The sequence below is a fragment of the Balaenoptera musculus genome, chromosome 13 (assembly GCF_009873245.2).
Source record: "Balaenoptera musculus isolate JJ_BM4_2016_0621 chromosome 13, mBalMus1.pri.v3, whole genome shotgun sequence".
Lineage (NCBI taxonomy): Eukaryota > Metazoa > Chordata > Mammalia > Artiodactyla > Balaenopteridae > Balaenoptera > Balaenoptera musculus.
The window spans coordinates 67648830-67666889 of record NC_045797.1 but is presented as its reverse complement, the minus strand read 5'-3'; the positions used below and the strand labels follow the sequence as shown (position 1 = coordinate 67666889).

The 18060-nt window shown below is 35.9% G+C and overlaps 1 protein-coding gene and 2 non-coding genes across 4 annotated transcripts in view; all 3 read left to right on the top strand.

Moving 5' to 3' along the window:
* WDR43 (WD repeat domain 43) overlaps positions 1–17811 on the top strand; it is a 50786-nt gene extending 32975 nt beyond the window's left edge. For both annotated transcript variants that reach the window (XM_036874078.1, XM_036874079.1), the window contains 10 exons: positions 17–103; positions 1296–1427; positions 2742–2873; positions 9394–9480; positions 10081–10112; positions 11107–11170; positions 13222–13335; positions 13843–13912; positions 16062–16111; positions 16213–17811. In XM_036874078.1, the coding sequence (XP_036729973.1) occupies positions 17–103; positions 1296–1427; positions 2742–2873; positions 9394–9480; positions 10081–10112; positions 11107–11170; positions 13222–13335; positions 13843–13912; positions 16062–16111; positions 16213–16404 (960 nt within the window). In that variant the 3' untranslated portion in view covers positions 16405–17811. The remainder of the gene's footprint in view (positions 1–16; positions 104–1295; positions 1428–2741; positions 2874–9393; positions 9481–10080; positions 10113–11106; positions 11171–13221; positions 13336–13842; positions 13913–16061; positions 16112–16212) is intronic.
* Positions 613–690, top strand: LOC118906569. The gene has a single exon (XR_005022549.1). It is a non-coding gene; the product is annotated as a small nucleolar RNA SNORD53/SNORD92 (small nucleolar RNA).
* LOC118906570 lies at positions 1624–1699 on the top strand. Its single transcript, XR_005022550.1, has one exon. It is a non-coding gene; the product is annotated as a small nucleolar RNA SNORD53/SNORD92 (small nucleolar RNA).
* Positions 17812–18060: the final 249 nt, after the last annotated feature.

The following is an 18060-nucleotide window of genomic DNA, read 5'->3' as shown; positions in this document are numbered from 1 at the left end:
AAAATTCTATTCCCAGGCTTTAAATTCCAAAGAACCTCATATGTGTTTAGTAAGAGATATTTCAATCTGCTGGGCCCCAAAAGTAGAAACAGCTGTAACAAAGGTGAGTGCATTACATATTAGAAGTTAAGAAAAAAGATATTTGAGTGAATTGAATTGTTATGTAATACTGTGTTTAAACTCTTAATATCCTCTTTATGATCTTGTCTTAACAAATTTTGTGGGATTAGGTTTTAGATATTAAGACTGTAAAACTTTTTTCATTTCTGTGCTCTTGATTTGTTGAACGAATGAGTGAATAGGTGACTAGAAGTTGAAGACCTTGGATTTATTTAATTCTTCCTCCACCCCACCCCCAGTGCAGGATCACTGAGTAAATATCAGTATCAAATTTATCAAATTATTTCATCAATTTCTGTACTTAAAGGGGCAAAACTTTGTTGAGAGGAATGCTGTATTTCAGGGTGGAATAAAACCTAAATCCATGATGGGGCTGGAATTAAATACCAGATATAAGAACATTTTGGTCATGCTTTATTTTGAATATAATGTGGCATCTACATGGAGACATCATATGTTTGGCAGTCTAATGAAAAAAAGGAAAGCCAAGACATGCTATGATGACATTCATATGGTTTCGCTTCTGGCTGAGTTTCAGAGATGACACCTTTCTCTTGGCTGTCTGAGCATTTCTGGCAAAGATCAATTATTGGAGGTAGTCATAAAATGTACAGCTTCACTCTTTTAACTTTTTTTAAAAATTATTTATTTATTTTTGGTTGCTTTGGGTTTTCGTTGCTGCGTGTGGGCTTTCTCTAGTTGCGCCGAGCGGGGGCTACTCTTCGTTGCGGTGCGCGGGCTTCTCATTGCGGTGGCTTCTCTGTTGCGGAGCACGGGCTTCAGTAGTTGTGGCTTGTGGGCTCTAGAGCTCAGGCTCAGTAGTTGTGGCACATGGGCTTAGTTTCTCTGCAGCACGTGGGATCTTCCTGGACCAGGGATCGAACCCCTGTCCCCTGAGTTTTTAAGTCAGTGTGTCATTGTGTAATCTGTAGATTTTGTTTTTCTTGGTTCTTACTCTTACATGTTGCAGGCTTTAAAACCATGAATGTTCAGATTATACTTAAATGCCAGTATTCAATTAAAATATATCTTTAATTCATATACTATTGAGTTAGTTACATTAAATTTTTCAGTAGGAAAACCTTTTAAAAGCTGTTAGTTTTCTCATTGGGGATAAATCTTGCAAGGAGTAAGACAGTTTCCTTTGTCACACCCCTACTGTTCCTGTTTAACAGGTGAGAACACCAATGATGAATTCTGAAGCAAAAGTTCTGGTGCCTGGGATACCTGGTCATCATGCAGCTATCAAGCCTGCTCCTCCACAGACTGAGGAAATAGAGAGCAAGAGGAAATTAGGGGAAAATGAGGTAATACACTCATTCTAACCATTTTTGAGTTTGAAATTTAAGATTACTTGGGAGATTCTAAGAATTACATTGGATGGAGCCAAAGTTGAAACTTCAGAAAATGGAGAGGACAAAACTCTTATTAACTAAAGAGGGTGCTCTTCTGGCCATTTGTTCATTGTTAGCTGCATAAGGTAATTGTAGATTAAGCCAGGACACGCTGTGATGATTTTCATTGGGTTTCGCATGTTGCTGAGTTCCAATGATGCCTTGTCTCTTGGCTGTCTGAGCATTCCTGGCTGGTTTAATGCTAGTTAGTCTTTAAAAGTGATCGTCATTATAACCTCTTAAAGTGCGTGTAAATTCCATTTTTTCTCAACTCTTAAAACCCTCTTGTGATTACTGTACTTGTCTGTGAAAAATCCTCTTTTTTGTCTTCCATTCACTTGTCACTCTTGACTAAATAATCTAGAATTTTAACTGTTTTATCATTAGAGAAAGAGTGTTTCTTTACCTGATTTTAAATGTCGTGCTTTATTGGGGGTGGGGGGTTGGGGAATAACATTGCTGTTCTTAAAAATTGTTTCTCAATAACATGATACCTGATTTAAAAATAAGGTGCCAACTTCCTCTAGTTTGGCCTAGATCCTACCCTTTAATTTTTTCCTACCTTTTTAATGTTTTTCATAAAACATAACCCAAACAGGAGGCTTTACCAAAGCCTCTCTGTTTGCTTTGGTAGTAACAGAACGTTTGTATTTTGATTGAGCTACCGAGGGACTGGCAGAACGTAATTGTTAGATTTGCTTTCATAAGGGATTAGTTATGTACAAGTGAGTTTTTGTATAGTAAACAAAGAGAAAAATAGGAAGACATCTTATAAATTTTGGGGGGAACATAACTGTCTTTATGCTCTTTTGATAATATTTGTTAGCAAAAGATCTGAGGTTGATGGCAAGGGATAATTGCAGAAGGGGAAGCTTTTGTGATTATAGGTCTTTTCTTGTGCTTTAGTAATCAGATGCCAGATCCTTGTCTTTTTTGAATCTTCATATAGAGGGTTTTTTATGAATTACATTTTCAAATCATGGTTTTCAGTTGTTTTTTTCACTAGAGTCTGGAAACTTGGATTGCAGATGTTACACTTGTCTACGACATTGGCTTTATGGTGATGAGATTCTATTGGAATGAGGAAGAGCATATTTGTGTTTTTCAGTGTTGAGGTGTGAATCAATCAGTGGTTTTTGTCTTCTGAGACATAAGCACAAAGTAATTTGACCAAACTGCTTTAGGTGTTGTCTGATATAACATTAACTGGTCATTTCTGTTCTGTAGGTTAGCATTGAAGAACGCCTGGGAGCACTGGATATAGATACGAAAAAAGAAAAGGACAACCTGCCACAGACAAACAGTTTTCCAGTTCTCCTCACACAGGGTTTAGAAAGTAATGATTTTGAAATGCTAAATGTAAGTATTATAGCAGTTTTTAAATGAATTAAGATGGTTAATTTTTCTTAGAAAGTGATTGACAGCACATTTACAGAGTGAATAGTCATGTTATGTAGCTGTCTTGAATTTAATGTTTTGTGAGTTTAGTCAAATATATATCACTTGGTGGCACTATACAGACAGTCACCAACCTACAAAGGGATTGTATTAAATTATTTTGAACCTGGAATGCATTTTCTCATAGAAATATTGTTGTGAATTGTTACTAGGTTCTTAGGCTTTAGTTCACAAAAGCCTTTATAAACATTGTGTAGCTGGATTATAATACTCAGCATTCTAGATCACAATTTATATTTTTTTCTGTAGGAAAATGCGTTCCTGAGTTTTTACTCTGGATTCCAGAAACTTATTTCCCCCTGGCCGTGAGAGGGGGCGGTGAGGTGGAACCTTGGCAATGGATAGGAGGTTTGAGGGAAAAATTCAAGAGGGTTGGGGGTATATAAAAGGGAGGCACTTACGATTTCTGTGTTTGTAAGTTGGTGACTGCTTGTATGATGTTGCTTAATTTGGTCCTCTTAAATTCAGAATTTGGAAGTGGTCTGTAGAGAAAATTTAAGTGTAAAAAACTGGACTTAAGCACTGCCTGATCAGATTAAAGCAGTTTATATTTGCTAAGTGCATTTATTCCTAGTGACTCTTAGTGATATTATGGTGCCACTTAGTATAGATGTGACTTTAATATGCAACCTATGAATAAGGTCTCTCTGACTTGTGTTTTGATCTAAATGGGAATATCTTATATTTGTGTTTAAGGGGATTTTGCAAAACAGGAGGGGGGAAACCAGGCATATCTAAAAACCTAAAATTACTTTTAAAATAGTTTGTGAGTGTATGTATTTTGGGAGGTCAATTTTAGTTTAACATGGCGTAGAAACCTAGATGAGGATTTGGTGAGAAATAAGCTATAGAAAACAATTGACAGTGTTTTTAAAATATAACTTATCTGCCATCATTGCTTACTTAACTGTGCTTTGAAAACTTCTTCAGTAGTACAAGTGAATCAGTTATTGTTTTGTTTTGTTTCCAAGAAACATTTCAAAACATTTAATAGTACAGTGGGCCACCGTGAACCCATCACCCAGGTTCAAAAATTATCAGCACTAGCCAATCTATCTGTTATTTTATCTGTTTGCTCACCCCCTACCCAGGTTATAGTGAAGCAAATTTCAGACCTATTATTTATTTCATCCACAAATATATCCCTGTTCAACTGTAACAATAGCAATTCCTTTTAAAAACATAACCACAATTATCACACCTAAAAAGGTGAACAGTGATTCCTTAAAATCATCAAATATCCAGTTAGTATTTATCTTTCGCTGATTGTCTTGTAAAGTTTTTTTTCTTATGCTTTCTTCAAAACTGGATCCCAATGAAGTCCACACTATTGGTGGATTTGCCTTTTCTGTCTTTTGCAATTTGGGGAAGCTAGGTTATTTGCTCTAAAGAGATTTCACATTCTAGATTTTGCCTCCTGCAAATCCATTTTACTGGGTCATTTAACCCAACAAGTATCATTTAATATAATTCTTGTCCGTCATATTTCCTGTACAATGGTAGTTGGATCTAGAAGCTTGAAGAGATTCAGATTAGAATCATCTGGCACTTCAGATGTGACAGTGTGTACTTTTGTCAGGTGTCATAGAGTTGTTGGGAGAGTAAAGGAAATGATGTTTGTGAAAGCACTTCTTAAATTGTAAAGAATTGTACGTGAAAGACCTTTTCATTATTAAGGATTTTGAGGTGATACGTTGTATTGTTTAAGTAGAAGTCAATAACCTTTAAAAAAAAGAAAAAAGAAATAAAAACTAGAATATAGGAGTATTCCCATATTGTATTACCTGGGATATCATGCATTCTACAGAGAAAGAGGCAAGTAAAAAAAAAAATCAAATATTTTTTCCCCTGGAAAGTGTGTTCCTCATTTCCAAAGGTACCTTCTGAGGATATGTGAAATATAATAGGAGGTCATTAAAAATAGGAATGAAAGGGGACTTCCCTGGTGGTCCAGTGGGTAAGACTCCGCACTCCCAATACAGGGGACCCGGATTCGATCCTTGGTCAGGGAACTAGATCCCACGTGCATGCTAAAAACTAAGGAGTCCGCATGCCGCTACTAAAAGATCCCGCAACTAAGACCCAGCACGGCCAAAATAAATATTAAAAAAAAAGAAAGAAGAAAGTGAGCAGTGTCAGGTATGCAACATAGGACCAAAGGTGAGGTTAAAAATCCCTACTGTAGAACACTTGACATTAAAGTTTATGGCTTTTTAGGAAAATGGCAGTTTGACCTAAAGAAGTAGTCTATAGCTTATGCAAAAAAGATATGCTTAGGTATTTATGTAATCTGTGGCACCCATAGGAGTTAGATATTTTAAAATATTTTAAAAATTTTATTTAAATTAAGTATTTCTTAAAAGTTCCCATTTACAGTAGTACCAAAAAATGCCTAGGATAAATCTACAAAACATGTTTCTACCTCTACATTGAAAATTACAAAAACTGAGAGAAATTAACCAAGACCTATGTTCATGGTTGGAAGATTCAATATTGTTAAGATGAGCAGTTCCCCCCAGATTATTCTATGTATCCAGTACATTCCCAATTAAGTTCCAGCAGCTACCTTTTAGAAATTCAAAGGACATGAAATAACCAAAGTAATTATAAAACGAAGAGCAAAATTGGAGAACTTACCCTACCTCATTTCAAGAAAAAGCTGTAGTAATCAAGATAGTTTGGTATTAGTGAAAAAATAAATATAGATTAAGGAACCAAAATAGTCCAGAAATAGACCACATGCAATTGGTTTTCAGTAAAGGTACTACTAAGTTGGGTCAATTGGGAAAGCAAAGTCTTTTCAACAGTTGCAGTTGAATCAATTGAATATCTATATGGAAAAAAATGCATCTCAACTCTTTCCTCACATCTTACACAAAAATCTACACAAAAATAGGTCACAGACATAAACGTATAAACCAACCCTCAAAACTTCTAGAAGAAAATAGGAGAAAATGTTATGCAGATTTGCATGGAAAAAGCCTTCTTAGGTTCATCACAAAAAGCATGAAACACTTAAGGAAAAATTGGTCATTGGGATTTAATAAAAATTAAAAACTTTTCTCTTGAAATGACAATGTTAGGAGAATGGAAGGGAAGGCCACAGGCTGGGGAAAAAAAAACAACTTATATATCAAAGGATTTATATCCAGAATTGATAAAGAACTCTTAACTCAATAGTGAGACTCAACTCAAATAAAAAACAATTGGTAAATGCGTGAACACATATTTCAAAAAAGGATTCCAGTGGCCAGTGAGTGCATGTAAAGAGGTATTATACATCATTAATCATCACAAATGCAAATTAAAACCACAGTGAGATAACACTACATACCCATTATAGATTGATTAAAATTTAAAAGACAGTACCATCTATTGGGGAGGATGTGGAGTAACTGGAACTCTCATATCTTGCTGGGGGGAATGGAAAATGGTACGCCTACTTTGGAGAACAGTTTGGCCATTTCTTAAAAGTGAAGGACACATCTACCATAAGATCCTGCCATTCTACTCGTAGGTGTTTACCAAGAGAATTGAAAACAAATGTTCATACAAAGACTTGTACACGAATGGTCATGGCAGCCTTAGTTTTAATAGCCCCAAACTGGAAAGAACCCTGAACACATGAAGGGATAAATTGTTATCTAGCAATGTAAAGAATGTATATTGCTTCATCAATAACATGAATGAATCTCAAACTTATGCTGTGAGAAAGAAGCCAGACAAAAAAGTACATACAGTTTGATTTCATTTATAGAAAAATTCTAGAAAATGCAAACCAATATGTAGTTCAGTGGTTGCCTGAGGGCGGTGGGGTGGAAGGGAAGGATAGAATGTAAAGGGTCCAAGGAGACTTGAGGGTGATAGAATGTTTATTATAGTGTTTGTTTCATGGGTAAATATGTTTGTCAAACTGATCAAATAGTACACTTTAAATGTGCACTGTTATGTTTCAATTAAAATACAGTAAAGTTTTTTTAAAAAAAATCCCATCTTCAGTATCATCTTCTTGCTACTTGTAGCTGTGGTTTATAGTCTTGGCAGAAGTTAATAATGCTAACTCCTCTATTCATTATCATTTTGCTTGGTTTGGGATAACTTACTTTTTTTGCTTATTTTTAATTTGAAAATTGTTATCATAGAACCTCTGTCTTTAGTGAGCATAAGGATTATCTGAGAGCTTGTTAAATTTTTCTGTCCTGCAGTTTGGAATAACTTCTAAATAGCTAGGCCATACATACCATTATTTGCCTGTGACAGTTCTGGTTTACACCTCTTAACTTGGTGTAATTACTAATAGTGACTCCTTTCATTCACAGAAGTGTCCCAGTTTGGACAACAAATTATCTGATCACTTTACATTTAGAGCACTAGAGGATTTCACAAACCACGTGTTTTTCAAACCTTCAGCCCTACATTATGTTTCTTAACCAAGCTTTTGGTATAAATAATGTGCAGCAGCAAGTTCAAGATTGTATTCCTTGACCTGAAGTGCTACTATTTTACTTGGCCATTTAAGACAGTGAAACCTGGTAGTTTGGTGAACATGCTGTGAAAATTGAGTACCTTAACAAAAAGAGATGCAGACATAGAAAACAGACGTGTGGACACGGGGGAAAGGGGGAGTGGGATGAATTAGGAGATTAGGATTGACATATACCCACTACCATGTGTAAAATTGATAGCTAGTGGGAACCTGCTGGATAGCACAGGGAGCTCAGCTCAGTGCTCTGTGATGACCTAGATGGGTGGGAAGGAGGTCCAAGACAGAGGGGATATATGTATACATATAGCTGATTCACTTCATTGTACAGCAGAAACTAACACAACATTGTACAGCAACTGTACTTCATTTAAAAAAAAAAGTATTTGTAGACTAGTTCAGACAGTGTTCCCTGTAACTTGTACATCGTTGGAACTTTGTGATAACTGATTTATAACAAAGACTTGATTTGAGGGATGTTTAGTATCATCAGACACCTTGTGAATTATTTAAGTTCTCAACATATTTTGCTTTGGATCTTGTGTTCTCATTATTTGAAAATGACAATATTAGGACAGTCCATCCGTCAGTTCCCCAATGATTATGTATAAAAATACATAATCTTTCTTTTGCATAGTAAACTGTAATTATGTCAGTGATAGTTTTTAAGTAGTACTTGATAGATTTAAGAAGGGCTTGGTGTAAAGATATTTTTACAAGCAAATAAAATCCATAGGGAATTCTGAAAGGGTATGTTAAGACCATTAAAGTAGGTTGAAAATGAACTTTCCATGTTTTTGCCCTGTAATACCTCTACTGTTTATATCCTGAACATGATCTTTATAGCAACAACAGCCAAAACATAGCATGCACCAACCATTAGGGAAGTTCCTCTAGTAGTAAACCCTTTTTTTTTTTTTTTAAAAAAAAAAAGAAATGTTCTCTCTCTTTTTTTTTTTTTTTTTTTAAATTTACTTATTTATGGCTGTGTTGGGTCCTCACCTCTGTGCGAGGGCTTTCTCCAGCTGTGGCAAGCGGGGGCCACTCTTCATCACGGTGCACGGGCCTCCCACTATCGCGGCCTCTCTTGTTGCGGAGCACAGGCTCCAGACGCGCAGGCTCAGTAATTGTGGCTCACGGGCCCAGTCGCTCCGCGGCATGTGGGATCTTCCCAGACCAGGGCTCGAACCCGTGTCCCCTGCATTGGCAGGCAGACCCTCAACCACCGCGCCACCAGGGAAGCCCCAGTAAACCCTTTTGAAAGATAAATATTTAAAAGTATTAAAGAGGAAGGGGGTATCTGGATTTTGAAACCTGAAAGGACTCATTTCCCACCCTCTCCTATAGATGAAGCATCTGGGTGGGGTTTGGAGAAATAGAAAGGCCTGCCAGAATTTGGACTAATCTGCTCTATCTCCTTTTCTATCCATACAAAGTGGGGTGGAGACTGCGTTTCACCCTTAAAGTTTTTGACTCAAGCACTCATTATATGATCTTTTGATTGGCTTAAAATTTTATCAAAAACATTTAAAAGGTATGTTTCCTTGTAAGTGTGATTTTAGTGTGTTTTGCTCACTCTTGTGTTGATATGACAAGATATGTTTCATAAAACAAAGGTTTGAGAACTTCTCTAAAGTGGTGTATATACCTGTATTTAAATGTCGAGAGGTGTTCTTTTCTGTTTTATATCAAAAATTAGCTTATAAGAATTTAGAATTTGTGGAGCAGAAACTTGTTTAATGGAGTAAATGTCCTGATACTTGAAGACTGTACTTGTCTGATAGCCATAAGACATAATATAACATTCTCCATTTAGTCCCAACCTTTATTTGCTACAGTTCAGTATTGCTTGGTTTTTAAGATAATTTTTAGTGACAGTATTCCCTGTAGTGTCCTTAGTTTCTGAGTATGCTTATTTACATTTTTTTTTTCTCACAGAAAGTACTTCAAACTAAGAACTTAAACCTAATAAAGAGAACTGTATTAAGGATGCCCCTGCATGCTGTCATTCCGTTGTTGCAAGAGGTAACTGAGTACGCTTCTCGTTTTAAGGTCCTAATGCTATGACTCAAAGACAAAATCCAGTATTTAGAGAAATGGATTTGCAGTATGTAAGCAAGCAGGGTATTTAGAATCGATGATAGATGATCACTAGATCTACTCAGGCAAAATTTGCCTAACCTAGATATTTTTCTATGTATTTTAAAAATTGAGATATAATTTACATACCTTTAAGGTGTACAGTTCAGTGTTTTATAATATATTACAGATTGTGCAAGTGCCACATCAAAAAGAAATCCTGTACCCATTAATCACTCCCCATTTGTCCTTACCCCCCAGTTTTCTGGCAACCACTGATCTATTTTCTGTCTTTGTGTCTGTTCTGGACATTCATTCATATAAATCCTAGCCTAGATTTTTATCAGATAATTATTTTTATTTTGGGAATGTATTCCTAGATTATGTTAAATTGGTTGAACATTTAGGAGTTAGGAAATTTAAGAATAATGATTTCCTAATGCAGTCATTCTTTTCCTTTGTTCTTATGGATGTGTTATCGTGGGAATTGATGGAGATTGGCTGCCTCTGAAGTACTGTTGCTAATACTGTTTTTCTCCTCCTTAGCTTACAAAGAGATTACAAGGACATCCTAATAGGTAAGATGTTTAGGCGACTTAAATTGCTTTGATTTTATAAGTATTTTAAATGTGATTGTTTAAAAACAGCAGTGTCTGGCAACATGAGATTACATAGTAGGTAGCCTCAAATTCTAACTAATAAAACTCAAATTAAAGTGTCAGATTTTGCTCTCTGCACTTACTTTAAATTGAATGATTCTTATTTCTAAGATTGTATTATAGTTTTTCCCTTCAGAAAATTTGAGGTTTTTCAGCTTTATTATATCAGGTCATTTAATGGATTAGTCTTATTTAATAATTTAGGCCTAATCACGATGTGTAAAACTGGCCATTTGTAGAACTTGTTCAGCCTCTGGTAGTTGCTTAAGACACTACAAGGAAAGATTTTATATAACTAAATTTTGTGGGTCTTTTTTGCTAATTTGATGATTTAATATTTATATAGGATGTTGATATCTCAAAGATCTCAGCTTGTACTATAGTATTATCAGAGTCTATAATATAGTTTTTCTTTTCTAAGTTTTTTTTTCGTGATAAGCTCCATTAGCCTTTGGAGCTCACAGAGGAAATGTAAAGATTTCATTAATTAGGCCTGGCTTACATTTTTGGTCTATATTTGTCTTTTAATGTTGGTGTGGAAATCTTTTGCTGTTTGTACCTGATGATGAGTAGATGATGGGCTGAGATATGAGCATAAAATGCAAAGTCAGCTGAGCCCAGTCTACTGCCTTGGTATCAGCTAATTACGAAGTAAAGCATAGGTTTTATATCTGGAATTGAATTATTTTAGAGGAAGGGATTTTTGTCCTGTTATCTAGTCCATCCTGCTACCCCCTCCCTTCCTCAAAAGATGAGTATATTACACAGACCTCAAATAGACCCAGTGAAAGAATGAACGACTGTCATATTCACAGTCGTTTATTTATTAGAGTCATTTTTCTAGATCTTTATAACTCCGTTGTATTTAATTTTGAATTTGTGAATATTAGTTGATGTGTTTTTTTTTTTTCAGTGCTGTTTTAATGGTTCAGTGGCTAAAATGCGTGTTAACGATCCACGCATCCTACTTATCCACAGTAAGTCTTTTCATCTGTAGTTGCTGAACAGTTTGGCTTTGATAAGGATTATCAACTGATGGCTTAACAAAACCGTTTTCTCTCCATCTGCCCTTTAACCATCAGCTGCTGCTTTTAAAGAATTTGTTTTTTCCCCAGGTGCAATGTCACGTTGTCATCATTGTTACCTTTTATAAACTGGCCCTTTTTTGGCCCAGATTTTAAAAGTAATATATATTCTGTAGAGAAGCTTGAAAAATACAGAAAGGAGAAAAGTTACATACTAGCCTTCAGGTGTTTTTCTATATACATACCTGTTTAGCAAAATTATCTTTACATTGTATGTATCTCTCCCATCCTCTTCTAAAAACTTAGTAGCTTTTTAAAGTTTATATCTATGCTAACATGTCTATATTACCTTGTGATAAAAATGAAATGAATATCTTAATAGCTGACGTTTTGCTGGGACTAATGTCAGCTCTTGATTACCTATACAGATGGAAGGGAGGGAGCATAAAATCATAAAGCAACACCAAAAAAACCCCCGGTTTTATATGTCACAGTATGAGCTGGGTTATTGCCACATCATCAATTTAATTACAGTTTAAGCTAGAAATAAAATTATGCAGTTGACTCATTCTTCTTTTATTTGGTTACCTAGAACCGTACAATAGGTTTTCTTGAAAGATTTTAGTGGATAGTTGAAAATTTTTAATTACTCCTTAAACTATAGCTCTTCCCTTCTTAACAGTTTCACCCAGTTCTTGCCTGATCGCTGTCCCTTGTCCTCTGTCTCAGGATCCTTTTCCTTCAGTAGTTTGAGATAGGAAAAACTATTGGTTAACCTGTTTTGAGTTCGGCAGTTCGTTCTTTGTATGTCTGTGGAGATCTCTGTCAGGATGTTAAAATGCGGGGAAGAGATACGAAACAGTAAGAATGCATATTGGGTTTCCCTGCTTACGGAAATCTTGGGAGTTGGATTGGGGGCAGTGTCTGAGTGGCGTGGTGACGGGCATGGAAAGATTACCACAAGCATAGGATGACACTCATTTTGTGACCTCACTGAATTGCTTAGAAGCAAAAAGAGCCCTAGGAGGACTTGTAGTGAAATCCCTTCTGGAATCAACCCCTAAGTTATAACCACTGGAGTAGTAGTCTTATAACATTCTAGGTTAGGGCAAAATAGACCATGGAAGTATGGTACAGGGTGGACTCCAGCCTAAAACAGTTTTCTCTCCTCAGAAAACAGTGCTTTTCCCCCACCTTTCCTTCACTTTTTCTTTCCTTATCAGATATCTTTAAGTACCTTCTCTAAGTCAAGCACTGTGCTAGGCATGGGGGCTTTAGTAATGTACAGACACTCTCATTTTTACTGTTTAAAGTTTAACATTTGAATGAAACACTCTTATTTATTTAGTGTCAGAGATAGGAGGGCAAGTAAAGGCTAATTAAAGGGCAAAGAGTGGGGTCCCTTTTTCTGAAGCTCTGGAGGGACAAAGAAAATAATTTCCTGCTTTAATTTCTGAAGTATAACTCAGAGGGTTCATTAACAGGAAGTATGTTTGAAATACCATAAGGTCAGCTTTGTATTCTGTCACTTTGTCCTGCTGGTCTCTGGAAGCTGTGAAAAGCCTTCCTCTAGCTGCTGGGACCTAATGGAGGTAGATAATGTGATATCATCAGAGAGGAAGTTTCAGAGTGAAGCCCTTTTTAGCCCAGAGGTATGTGCTTGGGGGTACTCTTTAGTTAGTGTCTCCTTTATGTTGATCTTCTCTGAAATAATATGATCAACACAAAGAAGTCCCACCCTGCAGTTTGTCTCTCCTTGCAGTTTCTCCTTCTGACCTTGCATCATTATTTTTTTTTTAATGTATTATTTTTTTGCTGTTAGGACAGTAAAGACCTCTGAAAATTTGAGATGTTGCTAGGCTGTGTGACAAGCAGCCACTGCCACTGGAAGTACAAGCATTTGCTGGGGGCTGAATACTCAGGCATATCTGAGCATGATTTATATATTTGTTATCCATGTTTTATTATAATAGTATCATTTTGTTATTGTTGTTGTTCCTTAGTTGCCTGACCTGGTACCCCAGCTGGGGACACTGTACCAGTTAATGGAAAGCAGAGTAAAAACTTTTCAGAAACTCTCCCACCTTCACGGAAAGCTCATCCTTCTAATCACGCAAGTGAGTAAATCAGATTGTTTTGTGCTGAACTTTTGAATGTGATGGGAATGGAGAGAGGAATAAGGATTGTTTACCTGAATGTTGAAAGTGCCCTGTTTCAGCAAAAAATTGGTAAATCAGGACCTAGTCTTTGACTAGGAAATGTTATGTATTTGACAGTAAGTAAACTTAGTTGTGCCTGTGTCAGCTTTAACTCGGAGGTTCTCACCGTCATATTTCAGTTGTTAATACAGTTAGAGTGGTTGTGGTGCTATGAACGACGAGTCACAGGGTATTTCTACAGCTTTTTGTCACAGAAAGAAACTGGATTACCTTAAAAGTATTTTCAGCTTTTATGGAGTAATTCTTTCTTGTATTTGACGAATATGCCTTTTGCCTTGTATTTGATCTACATCGTATTAAGGTCATCCATTATAGTGGTTGAGGATGAGTTTACTGTTGGGGAAGGTTGTGATACTTGAGGTAAACTTACACTCTACTTCACAATAGCACTTGATTATCTTTCAGGTTACAGCGTCAGAAAAAACAAAGGAACCGACTTGTCCTGCACAGAAGGCAAAGTTGGTGTATGAAGAAGGTAAAGCTTGGGGCATAGGCTAAACATTTAGTTTTTCACATTGACCCAGTTCTGTGACTTTGTAAAAACATCAGTGTGAGATCGTGCTTTGACACACACCTTCCCTAATAAAACGGGCAAGCTTGTGGCAAAACTGGCAAAAATGTGATCAAATAAAAGCAAAGCCACAAATATAATACAGAAACAAAAAAGGGCATTAGGTACGGAAGAGATTTGAAGAACACTATGAACAAACTATGCCAATACAAAAAACCTAGATGGTATAGGTAATTTCTTGGGGAACTTTAATGACCAAAATAGACTTAAAAATAAAAAGAAATAGAAACCTAGAACAAGCTAATAGCTTTAAATTGATTTAATCAAAACCTTTCCCCGTAGGGTACCAGACACAGGTTTTATAAGTGACTTTTATCAGTCTTTAAGGAACAAGTCATTTTTGTCATGTACAAACAATTTAGACATTTCATGAGTCAAAACCGGACAAGTATAGTCAAGAAAATAACATCTTAGGCCATCCTCAAGTATCCTAAGTAGCAGATTGATTACAGAAGTGCTTAAGTAAAATAATATGTCATTACCAAGTAGAATTTATTTAAAGATTGTAAGATGACTTAGCATCAAGAAATCTGTTAATGTAGTTATTACCATGTTAACAGGTTATCATGAACACTGTTATTTTAATAGATAGAGAAAAATAATTCAATGAAATTCCGTCTTTGTACATCTCATTATTTGATAATCTAGTCACACCATTGAAATATTCAGATAAGCAAGTTTACTAGATACCAAGATCTAGCAAAAAGAAATTGGTAGCATTATTATGTCCCAATAATGTATTGTATGTCCGTAATGTCCTGGTCAGAAGTGTCTTAGGAAAAAAAGATCTCATTCACAGCAGCAACCAAAACTATGCAGTACCTAGAAATACCTCTAAAAAATGAAACAAAACCTTTATAGAGAAAACTATAAAATATAACTGAAGAACATAAAAGCATACCTGAATTAATTAATTACACTTTTTGCGATTTTTTTTTTCCTGGTTTTATTGAGATATAATTGACATATAGCATTGTGCTCGTTTTAGGGGGTACAACATAATGATCCTATATGTATATATTGTGAAATGATCATCACAATGTTTAGTTAACATCCATCACCACACGGTTATAAATCTTTTGTTCCTGTGATGAGAGCTTTTAAGATTGACTCTCTTAGCAGCTCTCAAATAAACATTAGAGTATTGCTAACTGTGGTCACCATGGTGTACATTATCTACCCAGGACTGACTTATCTTATAATTGGAAGTTTGTGTCTTTTGACCTTCACCCATTTCCTCCACCCCTATCTGACACCTCTGGCAACCACCAATCTGTTCCCTGTATCATTGAATCTCGTTTCTGTAGATTCTATATGTGAGTGAGATCATACAGTATTTACCTTTTTCTGTCTGACTTAATTCACTTAGCACAAGGCCCTCAAGGTCCATCCATGTTGTTGCAAAGGGCAGGAGTTCCTATTATTGCCTGGCTGAATAATAATCCATTTTGTGTGTGTGTGTGTGTGTGTGTGTATCACATTTTCTTTATCCATTCTTCCATCAGTGGACATTTGGGTTGTTTCCCTGTCTTGACTATTGTAAATAATGCTGCAGTGAACATGGGAGTGCAGTTATATCTGAGATCCTGATTTTGTTTCCTTTGGTATATATTTAGAAGTGGACTTGGTGGATCATATGGTAATTCTATTTTTAATTTCTTGGGGAGTCTTCATAATGTTTTCCATGGTGGCTGAACCAGTTTACATTCCCATCAGCAGTGCACAAGGGTTCCTTTTCTCCACATCCTCGGCTTAGTTTTTTTTTTTTTTAATTATTTTTTTAATTGAAGTATAGTTAATGTACAATGACTTAGTTTTTTAGATGGGATTTTGTTAGGGTTTTGATACTTTGTCCTGCTCAATGAGATCTTGATAGAATAGTATAATACATGTACTTTTATGCAGATAAGAATATAAACAATGTTCCTTCTTAGATGGATGATAGCTGAATATATTTCTAAAAATAAATTCAGGAATCTGATTCTGTTTAGCTTTCTGGGCTATGTCCTCTGCTTTGATCACAGAATTAAAGCTTGTTTCCCCCTCCTTACAGAATCTTCTGAAGAGGAGTCTGATGATGAAATAGCAGATAAGGATTCTGATGTGAGTAATTTGTTTCCTGGTACATAAATCTGCCTTATATCTTTGTACCCTGTAAGAACGAGGCCTTCAATCATGCTTTCCTTGCTTAATATTTCTACCAGGATAATTGGGATGAAGATGAGGAAGAGAAAGGAAGTGAAAAAGATGAGGATGTTGATGAAGAGGAAGAAGAGGAAGAAGAGGATGCTGAAGAAAAAGGTGAAGAAAATGGTGAGGACAGAGATGTGGCAAGTGAAAAGGAATTAAATGGAGATTCTGATTTAGATCCTGAAAATGAAAGTGAAGAAGAATGAACAGAGAAGAGCAAGTCAAACGAACTATGTAAAACTGGCTCACCTTACCCACTGCTGCCGAGTTCTCCTATGGAGGGTTGTCTCTGTGACAGATGCCAAGGACCGCTGCACATTTCCAAATTCCTAATGGTGGCTCCCATGCCACTTTGCTATCTTGAGCACCCCAGACTTAACTGTGTAAATAAGAGAGTTTCATTCAAATGTTAATAAACTTTACACAGCAAATAGATACATTTTCTGCAGTGTACTGACATGAGTGTCCAATATATGGTATATTTTTATAATGTAATATCCCGGTATGATTGGTTATGCCAAGAATTGATGTAAGTGAAGATAAAGACATTTCTCATGTAAGGGTTCAAGAACTGGACTTTTGTGAAGGAGTCAGCTCTTATCTCAGGTTGGTATCTTTCATCACATCCTGGTATGAAGCAGCACTAGTGAAAAAATTTTAATTTGGTACATTTTCATAAAATATGAAGGGATAAACTAAAAACTGGAGTAAAAATGATTGTGACTAAAAAAAATAAAATCACCAGTATCCCTAGCTTCTCTATTGACTGGTAATCTGATTTGGGTCAGATTGAATATTTGGAGTGCTTCCCCAAAACAACCACTTATTTTTTAACCTGTCATGTGAAGTATTTTTTTAAAACACAGAAAAATTATGATAATTAAACTAAAGAATTAGCCATATTAAGGATTTTTCTTGATTGCAAGTTGCCTGTAAAGAATCATCAGTGTATAGATTTAGAAGTGCTCATTACCTGCAACTTTTTAAAAGATTCAGTTACAGCTGCTTTTGAAGAGGTTTTCATTTTTATTTAAATTACTAATGGATCAAAGAACAGTTGTTTATTTTTTCTCTTTGGTTTTAGATATTAATGATAACCTTGTTGGAGTTTTTTTCCAAAGAAAATATTTTTATAATTCCGTAATTTAATGTGTTCCTTTTCATTACCCACTCTTGGCAGTGTTAGGGTATGATTACCTTAAAATAAATCCGACTCAAGATTTTTTATGTATGTATAAAGTATTTTGGTGTGCTACAAAAGCCTTTTCAAATTATCAGTAATTTTTTTTTTTTAAAAGAATGAGCCAGTATTTGCTTAGTGCTCTCTAGGGAACATGCAGATGGAAGCTCAACTCTAAGAAAGGGCTGGGGAGATGGGTTTATTTTTCCCACCTGTGAATATGTAAAACAAAACCATCATCTCCGAGGGACTTCTGATATCGGTGGCAGACAGATTTCTGTGCTCAACTAATAGAGCTGGAGCCATATAGAGCATCTTGGGAAAGTTAGAGTCAGCTACTGGTGTAATGTATAGTTATATTTGTCTATAAATGGAGCTGTTTATGGCAATTTAATACCATTCTCTTTGTAAAGTGAATAAATATTCATCTTTACCCAGTGCTTGTCTTGTGGTATATGTAGGGGAACACAGCCACAGGTTTGGGCTTGTGGTGTGAAGGTTTTAAAAAAATCATCTTACTCCACTAGCCTTAATAGGTAAATGCTTTCAAGGCGTTTTGGATAATCTAGCATTTGTAACGGAGTGAAGGAACCAAGAACTTTGTTAGGAGCTAGTGGTTGTTTCTTGCCCCACCTGGCAGGGCCGCGCTCCCACCACGCGAGGTTGCGGTGGCAGTCACAAG